Genomic DNA, 20,736 nt, shown 5'->3' with positions numbered 1-20,736 from the left:
TATTTTGAAGCATAAATACCTAAAAACCCTCACAATATTTTTGCACAGTACTTAAATGAACTTGATCTTGTGAACATTTCGTGGAGTGGAACACGTTCACCTCAGTCAGGCGGAAGTACAGGCTATGCAAGATTTGTGCGTCTAGCAGCGATGTTTTAAGCAAGCTTAAACATCTATGCAAATCATGTACATTATTTTTTTTTTAATGAAGTACTTGATAAGCCATGTTCCGTCTGACATTTCGCATGTTTGTCATAATATAAAAAGCGTTTAATCTAAATGTGTTGCCGTGTTGGGCATAAAAAGGGAGACAATCGTTGCGTAGTCAGTGACAACAAAAAATAATTCCATTAATATAAGACCGTACCTTTCCAGCTGGGGACTGCACGGTATACTTTATCTTTTGGTTGAAATCGTTCTCATCAAGTTCATCCTGCAAACAGTGAAATTTATATTAAGTATTCTCTAAAGAAGCGAACAAGCTCACTCTAATGTGATGCCATCTGCTGTTGTTGTTCTCAGTCGCTCAAGGGGCATAACTCGACAACAGGTAAAGCCAGAGTTATGAGCTTAGCAAAACATGAGCGTATTACTATATCTAACGTTGTGCACCAAGTTCAAGTGTTGTATGGGAAACAAACTCGAGTGTTAGTGGGATTCGGTTTTGGAATAACGCAAAGGGTTAGGGTACAAAACATATAAGTTACGGTTTGGGTTTTTGGCACCAGTCAATTATAACCACGCCCCCACCACCCCAGGTCCGGGGTTATAGCGGTGGAAATTGGCAGTGTAAACCCCGAAATGCCGAGTGAATGCGTTGGCTTTGTTTCCACGCCGAAAGTAGCGGGTAATAGGCCTTACCTAGGATGTTCCCGGGGTGCGGGGGCATTTGGCGGGGATTTTCCAGCAGTTTGTCCTCGTGGGACGGGGATTTTACCTTGGATTGGCTGAACCGAAAGTCAAAGTCCCGCTATTCCCCGTACCTGGAGGGAGGGGGGGGGGGGAGGTAACAATTGACTGATTCGTTAATCCTCACCATTATTCTAACAGTGTGGAAACATTCCCATAAAACCTCCGCTGCACCAAGCTTAATGTTTATATTCTCAACGGTCCACTTGTCCCGTCATCGTGACCAAATTTTGCACTTTGGGTTAACGTTACGCAACAATGCCACTTGACACACATGCATGATGATAAGGTAAGAAGAGCTCATGATCTACCTAAACATCGTCAAAGAAAACAGTGAAATAATAGTTTGATATTTTTTACTGTTTTGAAATAATAGCTCGCTCTCACTTCCAAATCAAACGTCAGCGCGCACAGGGCTGAAACACAATTTCAAAAACCTAATTTCCGAAATGACGCTTGCTCGCATACACTTTGGTGCGCTGTTCTAAAAAACTACAATTACATGTCGTTTGGTAACCTTTTTAGGCTGATTGACAATTTGACGTGATGTTATGAATGTATTGTTAACGGTCCTGGTGGCCTAGTGGTTAAGGCGTCTGTATTCGATTAATGTCTGGACTTTGCCGGCGTGGTTTCGCGCCACACTAAAACCAAAATACCTTTGTATACTACAATAATATTGTATTTTTTCTGCAATTTTGATATCATTGAGTAACATAATGATAAAATTAGTGTTTTCAGATGCATTACCGGGAAAACTATTTTTTGGGCCAAAAACATGAGCGAGGCTCATTAACTTACTGAAACATAATGTCGCTAAGAGAACAAGAGTTATATGGCATACAGATAATGATATCTTACGTTAGAAATATACGCTTCAACATGGTTTAATGTTCTTTTAAACATAAACTATTTGCTTTTATTATATGTTCTCAATTACCATATAAACGCATCCAAAAATACCATACGAAGGTAGTTGCCCACGAAGCATTAAAACGCAACATATTTGTATGTAACATTACATTCTAGTGTACTTTTGAATTGTTAAATCTCATTTTATGTTTAAGGCAGTGCATTATCTTGATGACATACATGTTCAAGTATGTTTAAAATATTATGTAGGATAGTTGAACCGATTCATTTTCACTATTATGACTATGACTATGCTCCTGTCATCAAGTCACTATATTACAAACCACGGGTGGTATTCAACGTGCAACTTAAGTCAATTTTCACGTCAAACTCCATTGACTCCATTTGCGTATTAAGTCATTTATCTATATCGAGCAATCCGATGAGCTACATCGTTCTTAAATCCAATAAAGACCAGTATTGAATATCATCCCCACATCATTTTGGCAGCCATAAACCCCATTCAGTGCCAAAAAAACGTATGTGCAGCTCTCATTAAGCAATCTCATTGGTTAATTAATCTTATTTAAGCAACCATAATGCCAGTTTAAAGCCATACTCGTGCATTTACTGTACAGCTGCCATTAAACATTCTCAGTGCCTAAAAACACCACAAGCTGGCAACCATTAAGCCCATTCAAAGCCAAATAAATCCATAGGTTTCTAACATTTGGCCCTTTCAGATCCAAATACTACATATATTGGCAAACAAAAAGTCAATTCAATGTCAACCAAACCCATGTGCAGCTCTATCATAAACACTAGTATTAAATGCCCCGTGGTGGCCATATTGGATTTGGTGGACATATTGAACATATTCTGAGAGGGTCATTACTCTAACCATAACAGGGTAGTTCACTCAATTGTGTTAAAGAGTACATAAAAGGTAAGGTGAGGTAAAGAAATATTCAATTTACATGTATGTCATCCCAAATTGCATTCAAACAAATTCGCATTAGCATCAAATAATTAAAAAATTATACAGGAAATCACAAAGTGTGACATTTCCGTCCTTTGATCTTGACATCGAGGTAAACAGGGCAGTTTGTTAAGTTAAGGAACGATGTGAACGTGGGCAATACACATTGGAATATACATCCCATTTTATTTAAAAATGTGACGTATTTGGAGATAGAACATTCTCAATTAGATATTCCTGGTGACCATCTTGAACGCCATGTTGCATTTATTCGTCCTCATTACATAGTTTACACGAAATTAAGTTCATATCTTCTGCAACACATTTGATGGATATTAATTTTCAAACATTTCTTTGTAATAAACATCAACTAGTGAAAATATATGGTTACTTTCAGGGAATATATGGTTGCCAGGGCAACATTAATCGTTGTTGAGGTGGTATATTTGTATGAAATTTGAAATAGGTCACTTTTAACACCTTAATACAGTTACTCATTAAACATCACTAAACAAGACATTTAATCATGTCACAGTAAGTACCACAGCTACATATTAACATAAGTATGGTAATGGTGGCCATCTTGAATTTTGGCGGCCATATTAAATGAATCCAGAGTATGGAAGGGATTATTCGCCAGTTAATGCATGCTGCTTTATGACATTTCTCCTTTTAAATTGCTAGTGCATTCGTTTAAATCGTAAGTGCCTTCATGCAATTGCTTCGTTCGTGTTTGTAATTGACTACCGCATGTGTCTATGTGTACAACTTTTAGTTTCCTTCATTTTATTACTTACTGTCTACGTCTAAACGATAAATGACAGATGTCAAGTTTTTACTTTTAATTGACTAGTGTTTACTAATTAAAATACAAGAGTACAATTAAACTTCTACTATTATTACTAATAATATTTATATAATGTAATAAGACCATTAAAAGCTAACTTACTATACATCAATCAAACATAGCAGTTTGCATTTGCCAATAAGCATATAGACAAATGCATCTTGACGAACGCAACTAAAGGTTATACACCACCATTGTTATTCCCTATATAATTCAATGTAAAATTATAATTTTTAGACAACATTTAAAGGCATTTCGAGCGAATGCAGGCTATGATAACCACATATATTCTTAAAGTACAAGCTTTAAATTACCTTTTAAGCAAATGAAAAAGGGGGGTCAAGTTATTCCTAAGAAAAATCACTCCACTTGAAAAACAAACTCTAAAAATTGCACCGTCCACCATGACAGTTCTTCAAAAATGACCTTTCAACTATAGGGCAGCGGTTTATGCTTTAATCTCTACTCTAAATGATAAATCAAGCAAGAATAGATACTTAAGGTATAAAAGTTTCAGGAATAATGATATTTTTGATTTACAGTGTATTGAGCATGTGAAATCATGTCTATCAATCATAAGAACATTTTTTTTTATTGAGAATTTTCCACACAACGGAAGTACATATGACGTAATGGTGGCGTCATTCCTAAACGAATGGAATTAGAAGGGAACCAGTAAATATTGGTATCCTGTGACAGCAATATTAAATGGGAACGGACCCCAAAGGCCGGTACCCTTCTTATCCACGGGAGAGCACTCTCGCGACTTTTTACGGTAGCAGTCAACAGTTTTCGTGCAGGAGCTGTCAAAATTATATCTAGAAGAGGTAATGTATGACATTATCTGACCCTAAAACGTTTATACTGCTAGATGCTATTTTCTGCTGATTATTTTTTTCCTGGATGTTTTTATTCGGTACTGAGTTAGACACATATCCAAATTCTAATTAATCTGCGTTTCGGCATGAATTTGAAATGTGTTGTCTGCTAGGCGCCAAAAATGCACCATTTCGGACTAGAAATTGTTAAAATTATCTTGGGGAGTACCCCCAAACACCCCTGCCAACACCTTAAATCAAAATAATGGTTTTGAAGGAGGAGCGCGTGTCAAAAAGGTTGCGCCCAAAAGTTATGCCCCCTCTAAAGTCAGATCCTGGATCCGCCTCCGAGGATATTGCCTGACACATTAAGTACACTTTTTTTGGTTGGAGGTGTTGGCCGGGGTGTTTGGAGGTACTCCCCAAGATAATTTAACAATTTCTAGTCCAAAATGGTGCACAACGCATTTCAAATTTCGATGTCGCCAACATAGAACATGAACATACCTCGCTCACAACATATAGTTTTCGAAAAACAGACCAGCAAACAAATACAAACAATCCTCTTTCTATGAAAAGCTTAAAATAATACATAAATAAGGAAATAAATGCATTATTATATTTAATGATGTTGTCAACTTCGCTTACACTGAGACCGCAGACATGATTTCATTTTGCTTTGAGGCTCCGTGTATTATTTTTGCACGCAGCCAAGCAATGCTTGTAGTCAATATCTATTATGTAAGGCCGAGGGATAAGAGATACCATCCATGCATATGTATTTTAATTAATATTTCATTGAACGGAAATATGTAACCATGGTAATGAAACACGTTTAATCATAAGGAATTAACGATTTATACTGGAAGAATACAATGAAGTTTGGTTCTTTTATGCATCCAATATATAATGATGTGCATTCTGCTGATTCCATATTATTTCTGTATTATATGAAAGAGTAATCGGGGGTGTTATACAATATTCAACTTAAGAATATGTTATGGTCATACATCATTGACTTCATTCACTCTATTTGTCAGTTATTAAAATTCAGTAATCCGGTTAGCTACATCGTTCTTACATCCAATTAACACCAATACTGAATACCAGTCATGTATGTTATACCCTTGTGAAAGTGTGGTCACCGGGCACAAACATCAACTACATAACCAAAAGTTAAAAGATAAAATGACAAGCTTTTTGAACATCGGATACCGTCCATGCTACTCATATTAGCACAATTCACTCTTACATTTAAATCCCGTATTCAAAATGATCTTAATTCGAGGGGCGGAAGTGAAACGGTTCTAAGTGACATATAATAAAGAGAAACATAGTAACTTTTCGCATTTACCTCTCCATATTTCCCTATTCTAACAATATGAATTATTGATAATTTGTTATTACGAGCGCCAAGGAGCGAACGGAAACGCTCTTCTGCTGTTATTTCAGTCGAATAAGAGGAATAACTCAACAATGATTTTATCCAGAGTTATGCGCTTTACTTAAAAAGTGCTCATAGAGGCGCGATGTATATAGTACAGTCGGAACCCATTGACTCGATATCCCAGGGACCGACCAAAAAACTTCGAGCCACGCAAATATCGAGCAAAGCAGGAATGCTTACAAACGGTAAAACAAAATCGGTCCTCAACATAAAAATTGAGCCAACGAGGATAATGAGTCAAGCGATATCGAGTCAACGGGGTTCGACTGTATAGGAACCAGTAGGCAGAACTACCATGCAATAAGTTCCGTGCGGATAAATAACGACACTATTCAAGCTCTCGTAAATATAAACAGTTTAACCAATAGGCCTTGAACTAGTGTCGTAATGTATCCGCTTGGAACGTATTGCATAATAGAAATCTGCATACTGGTAAACCGTACTGATATGAAAACTAATACATCTACCAGAACAAAGAATATACTCTCCAACATGGTCAGGCAATACACCATCTTCCGCACCCCGTTAAACTGCCCCCCCCCCCTCCTCCCTACCCCAACCCCAATTCGCTAGTGAAAATGATACTGCAAGGCAAAGTGTGCTACGCTGCAAGGAACCATTAATTAAACTCTTCATACAACTCTAATTGAATGAATCTAAAATAATATAACATTACGTGCTTAATTGTGGTCCTGCTCAGGCTGCTGAATAAACAAAACGTTCAACTTCCGATGCATGTCTCATCAATGGAAAATTACAAACCACAGGAAAATAATTGATTCTTTTAAAACTATATATGCACTATTTTGCCCTATCAAGCAATCAAGATTCGTATTAAGTTAATTTGTTTATAAACTAAATGTCAAATTCTGAACAAGTGGTTTATTTGAAATATAGACACATCTATTTGAATTTTCAGTGAAGCTTCTGAGTTTGGATATTTTTAAAACCATGATAAAACAATGATAGACAAAGTCCGGAAATGTGTATATTAAGAAATCTGTCAAAAATAATATCAGGTCGTTTGATAATTACATACTGGGCAGATTTTTCAGATTTTTGTTAAAGTTAACAATGTTGTTTTAAAAATAACTTTTAATTCTTTACTGCTCCGGTAGTTTAATGAATGTTTTGACCTTTGAACAATACATTGATAACATCACGTGATGTGCTTTTTTTCTAACAAGATTTGAGACAAGTGTTTAGGTGTACTTGTTTATATTTCATTATTTCAGCACATCATCAAATATTTCCCGTTTAAAAGTTAACAACGATGGCGTTAATCTCGTTGTCAACTTTAACAAATTCTTATCGACTGAAAACCAGAATTATTTACATAAATGTCATTATGAAACAAACAGATTATTCCTCAGAGTATGTAACATTTTTCAGATTTCAGACTTCATTAAAAACTGCTATTTCCTAGATTATGTTAGTACCGGTATATTATTTCATGCTCAGTTTCTTAATTTCGCTTGTATGGTATAAGTCGTTCAGTAGTACATTTCTTTCTTTGAAATTCGGTTACAACCATGACAATAAAGAGTAAAAAGTTACCCCCTGGCAGCCGTCGTATAAAACCACACTATATAAATAAGGACAGGAGTCACGAAAAAAAATTATAGGTACTGCTATATGATTGTCCTCATTTTCATATGCATAACTTAACATTAGTTAGTCTCTGTATTTTTTGCGGAGGGAAATGCAAATTGGGAGGATTGTTATCAAACTAAATATGTGTTAACCCAGGCGCGTAGCTAGGGACACCTTGTAATTACGCATATCGAAGTTAGTTCATTGACGGACAGTATATTAACCCCTTCACCCCCTAACAGCCTTCGCTTTTTAGTTCCAATTCGGGGTTTTGGGTATGACAAAAACTTCGACCTGTCAAATTTTATTACGCAACTGCAGTGAACAACGAGCACGGAACCATTTTTTCGTTGATTACCGTCGACAATGTCGATGTTTAAGCAAAGCGTTACGAACATTTCCGAAGACTTTCCGTAACGAATCGTGGGCATCCGGAAGTCGATTATTGAACTAATCGGAACACCTCCGCCATCTCCGCCAGTTGTTTTGAAGGAAAATTGCCAAGAGGCTCCGATAACGGATACACGGAGTTTTCTCTTTGTATTAATTATGGACATAAAAAATGAACCCACCTTTGCCTTGGCCTCGGGATGATCCGTAAACAGTGTTCGTATGGCAACCTGAATGGCACACAGCATGTCATACTGCGGGTGGGATTTATCCACCTCAACCACGCCCCGACGTTTCAGCCGCTGCTTTAGGTACTGCCATCGGCTCCGCACCTTTAAATCACAGATAGTTATATTTATGTTTTCGTTAAGATGTGAGTGTGTGCGTTTAACTGCGAAAATGATCACTGTTAATCATTTTGGACTGAAATTATACATATCTCAATTTTCGTATTTCTTTTCTTTTTTTTTAAATAGAACAATTAATGCATTTAAAATATAAATGGCATATATAAATTAGATGTGAAATATGTCAATATGATTCAATAGAAATTTACATCAGACATAATTTTACATTTTTACCTGTATAAAATCCCCGGTGCTGACGTCTTCCACCCGTGACATATCTGTTCGTCTGTCGTCTGTGCGACCGAGGTTCAAACTTCCTTTTAACTGCTAGTATTACTACTATTAAAACAAACGTTGAAAGTTCAACGGCACGGTCGTAGTAACAAGTGTAATCTCATTCTCATCTGAAAAAGTATCAAACGAAGCTGACATTCATATGACTGATGTACACGACTGAGTAATAACACGAGTATCAACACGACTGTTTTCAGTTTCTGAATACTTCGATTTCAAGCGTTTAACTATTCAATGAACACAGTCGGCAATGATTTACATACAAACTCTGAAAGGGTAAGGAACTCGCAGTGGAAATAATTCTAAAACGTTACTATTAATACTTGTAACAGCTTCATAACTTGTTCAACGATTTTTTAAAGCTATTTTAAAACAGTTACGTTATTCATTCATATCCTTTAAGCCAGAGCCTTTTAGCCGCACATTCAAACACGTAAATATTTATACAAGCAACAAAGCAGACCTTTATACAAAATAAACTTCCTCCGATTATAAAAAAGCAATATTCACAGTACAAATATGCTTTGTTATGTACTGCCTTAATTTTAAAGTGACTCGCTCATGTATTTTGAAAAATGCATGTTTGGTGTATGACGAAATGAAGTGAGGCAAATCATAAGAAGAGTTAAAACTAAAATACCAAAAGCTAAAACCCTTCAGCTAATGTTGATAACTGTCAAATATCGTCTTTGAAGACCACACTTTTCATTAACGTTAATAACGGATATCAGCGGTTCGTTGTTGCGTGATCATCACGTGATGTAATCAATGTATGGTTGAAAGGTAAAAATATCCATCACTTTTGTTTAACTCCTGGGGGCCTAGCAGTTAAAACGTGTGTTTTCTATCTTATTCTTGACTTTACCGCCGCTCGCACACCACTAAAAACCCAAATACTTGTTTCTGCCATCATTGTATTTTTTTCTGCAATAACGATATCGTAGAGTAAAATAATGACAAAATAAGTGTTTTCAGATGCTTTACTGGAAAAACAATTTTTTGGTCCAAAATCATAAGCGAGTCCCTTTAATAAAGGCTAAGCGATATAAAGAGGAACTACAATTAATCATTCGCCCAATACAGTTTTGATACTTAAGTAATCCATCTAATACACGTTTATAGATTATGAACTCTAGAATCAAAGCACGATATCTGAAACTCCGCATGTCCTTTATATTAAAACTTTAATGTTGTGTTCTGATCTTCCTACGTAAAGTTTCTTTTTTTCCAAATGGAAATATAATCTTGTGTGTCGATCGTAATTTCAAGTTTGAAATACAGAATGAATTATTGGACAGAGTGTATAGCAACATGCAGCGTGCAGAATATTAAGATCAAGCCAAATTTATTAGTTTTGTATATGGTTAGCGCCAAATGCCTGGTAACCGTTTAATTCTTTGGAACATTTTTTTTTTAAAAAAGAAGCAAATAAATTGCATTTATAAAACTAAAAAATGCTGTATAAATGCTATGCCAAACTGAAAGTATTGATCTTGAACATTTTGTCGTCTGTTAGATTATAAGTTGGCCCTAATAATGCATTCTCATTCATCAGAGGATTGATAAAGGATAAATCGCGGTACGCATAGAATCATCACTCTGGTGAGCGAGAATGTAATAATGATAATTGTGCTTTTTTTCTCGCAACATGTATTTCTTCCTCCAGTCTGATCAGGGGCGGATTCAGAAATTGACGTTAGAAGGGGCGTAACTTAGGGGCGTAACCTTTTGACAATCTCCCCTCCCGTAGAACCGAAATTTATTTGGTTTAAAAATGCGACACGAGGGTTTGGTGGTCCCCGAAAAAAATCCTAGTCCGAAATGGTGCATTTTGGGCGTGTTTTATTGATTTTTTTCTCCTCTAATGAAGTAAAAAGTAACACCAACACTAACACAAAACCAATTAACAACAACGACAACAGCACACAACCAACAACAACAAATAAAATTAAGGCAATTGATGTACATGTATGTTCACAAGTAAATGCGGTAAATTCACATGAAAAACAGATCTGCATTGTTTTGTTTTTTTCTTCTTTTCAATGAACAATGATCACCAAAACATACACGAAATAAACCAGGAAAAAGTATTGAATTCAATGAAATTTACTTTAAATTTTACCTAAATGTATACACAGGCATTTGGCACAGCTACACTTCAAGTCAATTACAGTACATAAAGTACGTATTTTTACTTGTTTTCATTTTGCTTGTTTCATCTTGCTAGCTTGTTTCGTGTTTACTTGTTCTTGTACATGTACATGTCACGGCTCCATACAATTCAGAGTAAATCTCTCCAATATGGAGGAATAAAATATATATATATATATGTGTGTGTGCATTGAATGTCCTCAGATGTGTTGTTTATTTCATTATATTCCCAAAAAAGATATAATTAAGCAACTTACGTTAGTCACGAGCAATGAGCCGAATACCTGTACGTGTTTACATATGCGTATATGTACTGGTACGTCAGTATACCTGTACATGCCTTTGAGCATTAAGATTTACATGTCATATATACTTAGATAAATTAGTTTTAAGGTATAGTGAAAAAGTAGTTTAAAAGCGCATATACGATATGCCTTATTATTGCATACATGCTTTACAATCATATATATATATATACATGTACATTGTTCTACCAGATGGGTGTGGTTAGAATCATCAATATGAGTAGAATGACGGAAAGCAAAATGACTGAAAACACCCTATTTAACAATAATATGCAATATGTGAAAGAAAAAATACTCACAAAAACATGTTAAATGACAAAAATAACTAACGAAATTCGATATGTCTGTTTTGTTTACATTTTCACCAGAGATACATGATTGTTTGCAACGGATTCACGTACAACCCAGAAGTATTCCGAAATTTTTGACAGATCAGTGTATAGCAGACGCATATCACAGCGCGTTTAGGAACCCAGAGGAAAAAAGGTATATATCCAGTATATATCTTTCGATTTAATTGTTCTGTTTTCATTGTTAAATTATTATGATATCCTCCATTAAAACTTTTTGTTATCATGCCTTTTTTATAACTTCATTGTAATGATAGTATTTATCTGAACGGTTTATACAAGCTTTTAAAGTACAATTGATCAAGAAATTCGGATAAACCTCATTCGGACAAGTGATCATCATCATGCACTGAATGTCATTATGAGGTACAAATATAGTTATTCTACCTAAATAAATCAGCTATCAATTACAAACTGTTTGCTTATAGATCACAGTCTCTGAATGACTTGTGTATCAAGACGTTTTTTTAGAAGTAACCATTTTTTATTAATTTATTCCATTCATTTGAAATAGTCATTCTAAAATGCCATCCAGGCTTTTTTAATGATGTTTAGACTAACATCATTAAAAAAAGAAGCCTGGACAGCATTTTAGAAAGACTAACATTTGAAATTGCTGAATGACTTAAAGCTTCACTCTCACAGATTGACCATTTTGACTTTCAAAACCAAATTCTTTAAAAAAACACACTCTTGGAATGAGTAAATTTTTGCGTGAACGTCTGGATGCCAGTGAAACAAGACTGCTGACAAAAGATCAGATCACAGTTTTTCATACTTAAGTCTGAAAACTGATAATTTATGGCTAAAAGCGTAAAAAACGCTTTAAGAAAATGAATTTTTCGCATTTTTCCCAAACAATTGAGATCTGTTTTATTGTGAGTTTAAAATTTCTTATATTACTGAATTGAAGACATTGATACAAAGATCAGCTGATTCTAAGACAAAAACTAAGAAAAATGTCATAAGTGTCAATCTGTGAGATTGCAGCTTAAACATAGTTTGTTTCCTTTTCCAGTATGTCTGAAGATAATTCCAAGCCTATCATTAAAAATGAAGACTCATTTGGTCCAATTGGAGCTCCAGTGTTTGAACCAAGGTTATATATACAGCGTTATTGTTATGTCAAACAAGAGCTTGCAAAGCACAATGTGAAAAGTGTAAGTATTTAAGAACATTACCGGTATCAATATAAGTGTCATAGTGTGATTTTGTTTTCTAACAAGCTTATTTTTCTATTTTGATTTTCTTCAATAGTTTATTCTGGCCTACAGTTTAGACCCTCAAAATGCGCTGTCTATATTTAAAAAGTAGAATTTTCAAATGGTAATATAACCATTTGGTAAGGTGATATGCTCAGCAGGTAAATTTTAATTTGTGTTATAATATTTGAAACTTTAATTATATTTACAAACATGTATGATTTATGGTGTGAGAAGCCAGTCTTGTACAGTCATTTATTTTACTCTTCCAATTCCTTTTGCAGGTTGTTGATTTCGGAAGTGCTGAGTGCAAAATATCCAGGTTCCTTGTTCAAATTCCAACTGTGGAAAGAATAGCGCTGGTTGATCTGGATAAAAAATTACTTGAACAACACATGTATTCTGTTCGGCCTCTCACAACAGATTACCTTAACAGAAAAGATGTGACGACAGACGTGGATATTTACCATGGCAGTGTAACTGATTTAGACAAATGTATTGTTGGCTTTGAGGCGGTCTCCATGGTAGAGATGTAAGAATCATACATGAATATAGCTGATGTCTGTGTATATATATCTAGTAATTTGACTTTAAAGGGCTTATTCATCGATTTTATGTTGGCAACATTTTTTTTTAAAATTTGTATAAATTAAGGTTATTTTCTTATTTATATGAACAAACACTAAGCAACAACTGCCATATATTAATTTGAACAGAAATTTGTAAATTGAAGCATTATATAATTCAATTTTAATAACCTTACTTATGCTTTTGAGCAAAATAGAGAATGTTCAGTTACACTTTTAGCTCGACTATTCGAAGAATAGGGAGAGCTATACTACTCATCCAAGTGTAGGCGTCACACCTTGGTTAAGGTTTTGCACGTAAGCACCTTTAGGTCATTATCTCAGCAAATACATCATGCATTGCATTGAAACTTTAGAAATGTATTCCCATATGTAACTATCCAACCTACTTAATTAAGTTAAGTTAAATAACACTAATTTGAATATAATGCAAATTATAGGCCTTCATTATTTGACTTAGACATTTTGGTTAAGGTTTTGCATGTAAGCACACATAGGTTAATATCGCAGCAACTACTTAATGTATTGCATTGAGACTGTATACAATGGTACTCAACCATCCATCATACTTAAATAACCAAGTAAGATAACTCTATTTTGCATAAAATGCAAATTATGGCCCTTTATTATTTGACTTTTAAATTCTTGGTAAGGTTTTGCATGTAACCACATTTAAGTCAATATCTTAGTTAATTACATCATGTGTTGCATTGAAACTTCAGACAAGTGTTCCAAATTATCCAACTTACTTAATGAATCGAGTTAGATAACTCTATCTTGAATATAATGCAAACTATTGCCCTTTATTATTCGACTTAGAAATTCTGGTTTTGCATGTAAGCACTCATAGGTTAAAGCTGCACTCTCACAGATTGAATGTTTTGACAACTTTTATATGTTTTGTCTTGGAACGAGCCAATTTTTGGGAAAATCCATGTAAACCAGTTATAGAAGACTGCTGACAAAAATCAGATTGTAGATTTTTATATTTAAGTTCAAAAATTGATGTTTCATGCATTTTTCTTAAACCGTTAGTTACGGTTTTAGCCATAAAACATGGAAATATGGAAAATCTACGATCTGATTTTTTGACTGCAATCTAATATCATCGGTTTGCAGATATTAATGCAAAAAGTTGCTCTTTCCAAGACAAAAAATAAAAAAGTTGTAAAAATGGTCAATCTGTGAGAGTGCAGCTTTAATATCACAGCAACTACCAGAAGTGATGTATTGTTTTGAGACTTTATACAACGCTACTCAACCATCCATCTTACTTGTATAACCAAGTTAGATAAATCTATTTTGTGTATAATGCTTATTATGGCCTTTATTTTTCGACTTAGAAATTCTGGACAAGGTTTTATTTAATCTTATTTTACAGTGATCCATATATTTTTACTAAAACTTTGCAATTCTTATCTTAAAAGCCGGGGAATAGTGGAACGCCCTGTCTCTGTGACAGCTCTTGTTCTATAGATAATTATCAATATTAAAGATCTCTTAATATTTTTTTTATGAAACTAGCATTTTGTTCACATTTTAACAATAACTTGCCCTAAAAACCTGCATGAGCCCCCCCTCCCCCCCCCCCCCCCAATCTTTGTTTCTTCTAAGATCTCACCAAGAAATAGGGTAAGTTTTTTTGATAAATGGGATTAGTTAACGAACCGACTTGTATCTGGGTATATCACTAAATATAAAGTGGTCAAATCTTAACATGTTCTCTCTACAATTGGACTAGAAAATCACGGAAAATAGTCGTCAGGAAAAAAAAGTTTGATTACCGTAGTGGAACAAACAATTATTTACTTTTACGCACTAAAATGATTTTAAAATCAAAACAATATGATTGATGATAGTAAATATTTGAAAGAGTTTTCGTGGTATTTCTTCTACTATCTGTTACTCTTATTTCAGCATAGAACACCTGGTATCCGATGTTCTCAGTGCAGCTGTTACGATGGTCTTTGGTCAGCTACAACCTAGGGTCGTTGTTGTCACTACGCCAAACTCTGATTTCAATGTTTTATTTCCGAACTTCTCAGGATTCAGACATTGGGATCATAAGTTTGAATGGTCTCAAGAAGAGTTCAAAGAGTGGTGAGAAAATATATCAATTGTATTTAATACAAATTGCGTGCTTTTATGTCATGCATGACATCTGTGTCATTTACGCCATATCCCTGCCATTTTCTGTGTAATATTTAAATTGACTGCACCAATAATGTACAAAATAACTAGGTGTATACATTATTATATATTTAACATGTTAAAAGAAAGTCATTTAATAACGAACATATCTATGTACTGTTCATGTATTAAGAATGAGAAGCTGGTCTATATTGCTTTGCACTTGTTGGTCGGAAGGTAGACCAAACCTTGTCCGATTGATAACTAGAATATGCTTGGGCCTAAGTTTTTCAAACTTGGTAGGGAGGTTGGTCTTGTCCAGCAGATAACACCTTTGTGTATTGAGTTCAGTAGGTCATGGTTGCAGTGACAGTGGAAACAAAAAGCTAGAGAAGCTTTGTCCTGTAGTCCTCAAACTTGGACTGGAAGGTTGGTCATGAACAGCAGACATTTTTGATTTATTTTGATGTTAGTAAGTCAAAGGTAAATATTTAGGTGACCTAGGACACAAAAAGTTTGTCAGAGTGGTCACTAGAGTACATGTATGCTTGATCCTACAGTCCACAAATTGGTCATGACCAGCAGATGATCTCTGATGTTGAGGTCATTAGGTCAAAGATCTTTAGCATTGACCTTGAACACAAAAAAGCTTGTCCAAATGATAGCTACAATATGCTTGGTCCTAGGGTCATTAAACTTGGCAATGAGGTGAGTCATGATAAGCAGATGATCCCTATTGATTTTCGGGTCAGTAGGTCACATGGTGACCTTGGACACAAAAGCGTGTCTGATGGATATCTAGAGTATGCTTCACAGGCCTTCAATCCTCCAACATGCTGCAGTCCAATCTGGGCCATTTGTCACATGACTGTGACAGCTCTTGTTGTTATATAGCTTTTCTTTTTAGTTTTACTACCCAAAGAACTTGTTTTGAAGCCTTGGTAACAATTAAACCTGCAGCCAAATTCCCATGAAACTCATCTCTTGTATAAGTTGTTTTTATTTATATTCATGTCTAGTAAGTGCGAAGAAAATTCAGCTTAAGATTTCAACTTGGCAAAAGTTAATACTTGTGTGTTTTCAGGTGTGACAGAGTAGCCAGTAGATATGGCTACAGTGTGGACTATGGAGGAGTGGGGCTACCACCGGAAGGCAGTGAGCATTTAGGCATGTGCTCCCAGGCAGCTACGTTCGTAAGGCAGAGGGAGTATGTTCAGCCCTGCTCTTCCAGTACACGGGACTGCTATGAACTAGTAGGTCATTCTAGTGAATCCAAATATGTTTCATTAGATTTTTCTCAACTTGATAAAGATACTGCAGACATGTAGATAATAAAAGCTGGATGCTTAATTCTGAGTATTTTATCTTTATTCAACATACATGAGCTACATGAAGCTGTTGATCAATCCTCGGAAGTCTTCGGACAGCGGTCCAACATTTTATGCAAATCAATTTAATCAGACTTGATCACCCGGAAAAAAATAGTGTCATATTTTGTATTATCAATGTAGAATTTAATGTTCATATATATGATTGTTTAATACTGATATCTTTTCATCAGAATTATATCATTGTACAAAAAGTAAATGTTATTTGCTAGAAATGGTAAATTGTAGGTACCCGGTTTACTTACAAAAGCATACCCTTTGTCTTTACCTACAGTTCCAATAGATAAATTCATATGCTGTTATTCTCCCATAAAATGATTTAAATTGTTGCCTGCATACTCTTAATCGTATCAAGTGACTTGGAATATATTGTTGTTGTTTTTTTGTTTGTTTTTTATCCCAGTGTAAGAGTTTTTACCTGATTTTTAGCCAGATTTTTTTGTGTGCAAAAAATTGGCAGGCGCTGGGATCTTCTGGTTTCATAATCAATATGGGTTAAAGTTGTTTTCAATTCATAAGTACAATGGTTTGTATCAGATCATTATGAAACTTGGTCAGAATATATGTCAGAATGATATTTAAGATCCATGTAAATATGGGTCATCTTGGTATGGTAAAAACTATACCAGTGTGAATGTGGGTCATCTCAGTTGAAAAAGTAGGTCACTTATGACAAACCAAGTATATATTGTGTTCATTAATCCAACAACCTTCATGAAACCCAATTAGTATTTATAATTGGCAACAGGATAATTAAGACCATTGTGAATCACGGGTAAAAAATTTAGGTCATACATTTAGTTTCTTATTTCTTTTATGACTTCAGTTGTGTTTCTTTTAATAAACTCAGAATATTTCCCAGCATTTAGGACTAGTGTGAAAGTTAGCCATCATTTTGCTGCAAAAGCGTGTTTGTTAAGATAAAAAAATCCGGCTTCAATGCAGTTTCTGTTTAATCTGCTTTTAAATTCATTACTTTCACTTTCAGATAGCTCATACCTGCTACCCATGCAAAGAAAAAAGCTCGCTATCAGAAGAGGAACAGTTTCTCATGGAAGTCAGTTTCATTATAAGACAGTATTATAACATAATGAGACATGAAACAATAGATTGTTACTGTGAACAAGAAACAGAGAACCAATCTATACAAGCTGGGAACCAATCTATAGAAGCTAGAAATCAATCTATAGATTCTGGGATCCAATCTTTAGAAACTGGGAACCAATCTATAGAAGTTGGAAACAAATCTATAGAGACTGGGAACCAATCTATAGAAGCTGGGAACAAAGCTATAGAAACTGGGAACAAATCTATAGAAGCTCTGTGTCCCGCTTGTCTGCAAGCCTTGTACCAGATCGACGAAGAAGTTTATTTGGTTCCACTTTCGTATTTGATGAAGTATAGAAAAGTTCGCGAGAAAATAGATACTGATAGTTTAAAGTTAGTAATAACTTGGTAAAGTTTGTGTTTTTAATTATTAAAAAAGTTTCAGAACTTGAGCTTGAGTTATTGTCATAGTCTCAATGTCATTGTTGTCATCATTTTAAAACTTTTATCTTGACCATATTTAAAAAGTATTTGAAGATATTTATATGTTGTGACCAAACTTTATTTCAGTTCTTGATCTCAATATTCCTTGCTTATGCGAAGGTCTTATGACATTCCATTAAAAAGTAAATTGTGCTTGATCTGGCTTTCCCATATTTGCTATTTATAGCAATGTGCCTTATCATTACATTAAAGATATTGTTATGCTTGGTTCAGCTTTTAAAAGGAACATTGTACAATAAAGTTACAGCAGTATAATTGATGGTCAAAAGTTTATTAATCTTTATTGATTAATGAATTGTAGTTAAGGTGAGACGAATCTACAACATTCTGATTAAAAAATACAAAGGCGTGTCTGTCTGAGTATTTTGAATGTCATAAGTTAACTTTGAAGATTGTTAAAACAAAATTTTGGCAGAATATACTTTGACCCCTGCTGAATATACGGTAGGATAAATTTGATTTACTTCTCTTACTTTCAATGAAGCATAAAAATGCCTTTGATCGTCCGACGGTTGTCTGAAGATGACGTTCAATGCATCATCCTAACATCGTATAACAGGGTATATTTTGGATAAGGTTTTCATCGGATTATTGTGACATTAACCATGCAACTCTGGCTAAAATATTTGTGGACTTATTTCCCTTTGATTCACTATGAAAACCGAATGAGCATCAAAATACCTATTCTCTTTTCTTCCTTCAACACTAGGTTTTCGTAATTTCGCAGCTATGAAAATTACTGCCTTTCTACTAATACAAAATGAAATTGTTTTCTCTCCATTGGTTTCAGAATTTTCCTCGAGAACAATGGTTTCAAACTTACAGTGGATGGCTCGTTTATTATCATACCTGAAGATGACAGTGATTCTGACAGTGACAATGATGGTGAAGATGAAGACAATGATAGTGTTGATGTTCGCAGTAATAACACTAGTGAATGTGAGGAGAAAAACTGTGTCACAAGTCATGAAGTTGAAAATTGGGATTAGATGTAACATTAATCACACACATTTAAAAGTTCCCCGGTGAAACCTTAAAAAGTTACATTCATGAGATTGTATTACATATAATGTCGTTCAAATCATGAAGATGAAAGTTGTGACTAAGAGTTTCAGTACAGATTTTAGTTGCCTTGGTGAAACAGGAGGAAGATTTTCCTTATCTATTGTTGATATTGTTTGTTTGGATATTGTTTGCTTGTTAATAAGGAAGTTCAATTATACTTCTAGTCAATTATAATTATGCCCCCTTTTATAAACAAGTTTGTTGAATATTTATGCATTTTTTATCATTCTTTTAAGTTTTACATCTTTCCGTTTCTGGTAATGTTAAACACAAAACATTTGAATGCATAAAAGAAAAAAATGCGTCATTTTAGAAATAACATGTATAATGTATGACTAAAGAAATATTACAAACTGTATTACTTGGTCCCAGATGAAAGTAAACTAGGCTACCGCTATTTTGCATTCTGAAATAGAATATTTTAAGCTAAACTGATTACAGTAAAGGGGTTCATGAAAAGCATAACTTTGGATAGCGTATTTTTAAAGAATAGAGGTTACTCATTTTATTTATTTTTTTGCTATAAGGATTTTTTTGTATGTCAAGGACAGAAATTTCTTCCATCCCAGATACTTGGGAGATTAGGCCATGCTTGAAACCCTTATCTTGACCACAGGCAAAGATAAAAAAGTATCCGTATGAACTGCTTTTTTTTTATAATTATCACACAATTACCTCTTTTGTTGAAGGCCGTTGTTTGTAGCACCATGAAAAACTTGTCTTGAGGCAATATTTCAAATAAAACATTTCTCGCTTCAAATGGCAACAAAAATAGTTTTCACACTGCATTTAAGAAATAATACTGCACTCTCCTCTTAACTATTTAAAGAATGATTTGACTTTTTACATATTTTGAATCACTGTGGGCATATCTTTGATATCCACAAATAATCACATATCTATACGCGAATAATGTTCACTTGGTACAAACGAGTTCCAGCAAAAAATATATTTCAACAGTTATGATTTCTTAGAAATAATGTTTATATGTATAATTTCCGAATTTTCTGTGGTGCATTATGTAAGATTTATTGTTTTGTCAAAGCTGTTTTAATTTTCCAAGCAGGAAATCTTTTATAATTTGTTCTTAAAAAGAACTACGTTTTATCCTTTATTTTAAGGAAAAGCATGAAACCTTTTTTGTTGCATTATGGGCAGATTGTTCAGATTTTTGTTAAAATTAACAACATTAATTAACAACATGTTTGTTATATTTTAAACGTGAAATAGTTGATGATGTGCTCATAAATTTGAAAAGAATAAGTAAGGCTGAAACAGCTGTCTCAAAGCTTTTTACAAATATACTGCAGATCACAAGTGTATTAATCTTCTAGAGCAGTAAGGATTTGAAAGTAAACAATGATAATGTTAACAATGTTGTTAACTTTAACAAAGTTCTTAGCAATAAGCCCTATATGTTTAATTTTCTAAGCAGGAATTTTATTTGTTATTTTTGTGTTCTCGTATGTTTTATTGAAGTTAGCATTATGTGATATTTTTGTTAATGTTTCAATAAAATATACGTCTTTCA

At 34.3% G+C, this 20,736-nt stretch overlaps 2 protein-coding genes across 5 annotated transcripts in view; one reads left to right on the top strand and one right to left on the bottom strand.

Annotated features, from left to right (window-relative positions):
• LOC128224154 (phosphatidylinositol 4-phosphate 5-kinase-like protein 1) overlaps window positions 1-11,330 on the bottom strand; it is a 22,508-nt gene extending 11,178 nt beyond the window's left edge. Inside the window, exons 1-5 of one of the 3 annotated variants that reach the window (XM_052933864.1) lie at window positions 11,232-11,322; window positions 10,885-10,911; window positions 8,417-8,586; window positions 8,018-8,167; window positions 368-433 (exon numbers count right to left, since the gene is read on the bottom strand). In XM_052933864.1, coding sequence (XP_052789824.1) covers window positions 368-433; window positions 8,018-8,167; window positions 8,417-8,458 — 258 coding nt within the window. In that variant the 5' untranslated portion in view covers window positions 8,459-8,586; window positions 10,885-10,911; window positions 11,232-11,322. Of the gene's footprint in view, window positions 1-367; window positions 434-8,017; window positions 8,168-8,416; window positions 8,587-8,856; window positions 9,757-10,884; window positions 10,912-11,231 lie in introns of those variants that run through there. The other 2 variants (XM_052933865.1, XM_052933866.1) reach the window with 2 other exon arrangements.
• Window positions 11,307-20,736, top strand: LOC128224156 (small RNA 2'-O-methyltransferase-like). 2 transcript variants are annotated; one of them, XM_052933868.1, is made up of 7 exons: window positions 11,307-11,418; window positions 12,301-12,442; window positions 12,769-13,016; window positions 14,989-15,171; window positions 16,286-16,454; window positions 17,578-17,646; window positions 18,931-20,736. In XM_052933868.1, exons 2-7 carry the CDS (start codon window positions 12,302-12,304, stop codon window positions 18,991-18,993), a joined length of 873 nt encoding a protein of 290 aa, XP_052789828.1. In that variant the 5' UTR covers window positions 11,307-11,418; window position 12,301; the 3' UTR covers window positions 18,994-20,736. The 2 variants fall into 2 exon arrangements, with proteins under 2 accessions (XP_052789828.1, XP_052789827.1); XM_052933867.1 differs by lacking the exon at window positions 11,307-11,418 and adding an exon at window positions 11,629-11,648.

This window comes from Mya arenaria, chromosome 17, assembly GCF_026914265.1.
Source record: "Mya arenaria isolate MELC-2E11 chromosome 17, ASM2691426v1".
Lineage (NCBI taxonomy): Eukaryota > Metazoa > Mollusca > Bivalvia > Myida > Myidae > Mya > Mya arenaria.
This window is presented reverse-complemented; position numbering and strand designations above follow the sequence as displayed.

Bases quoted from the DNA above. Each gene is read 5' to 3' on its own strand.
- LOC128224156 (XM_052933867.1), top strand. The intron at 12,443-12,768 runs GTAAGTATTTAA...TTCCTTTTGCAG, and splicing joins CAAAGCACAATGTGAAAAGT to GTTGTTGATTTCGGAAGTGC. The intron at 15,172-16,285 runs GTGAGAAAATAT...GTGTGTTTTCAG, and splicing joins CAAGAAGAGTTCAAAGAGTG to GTGTGACAGAGTAGCCAGTA.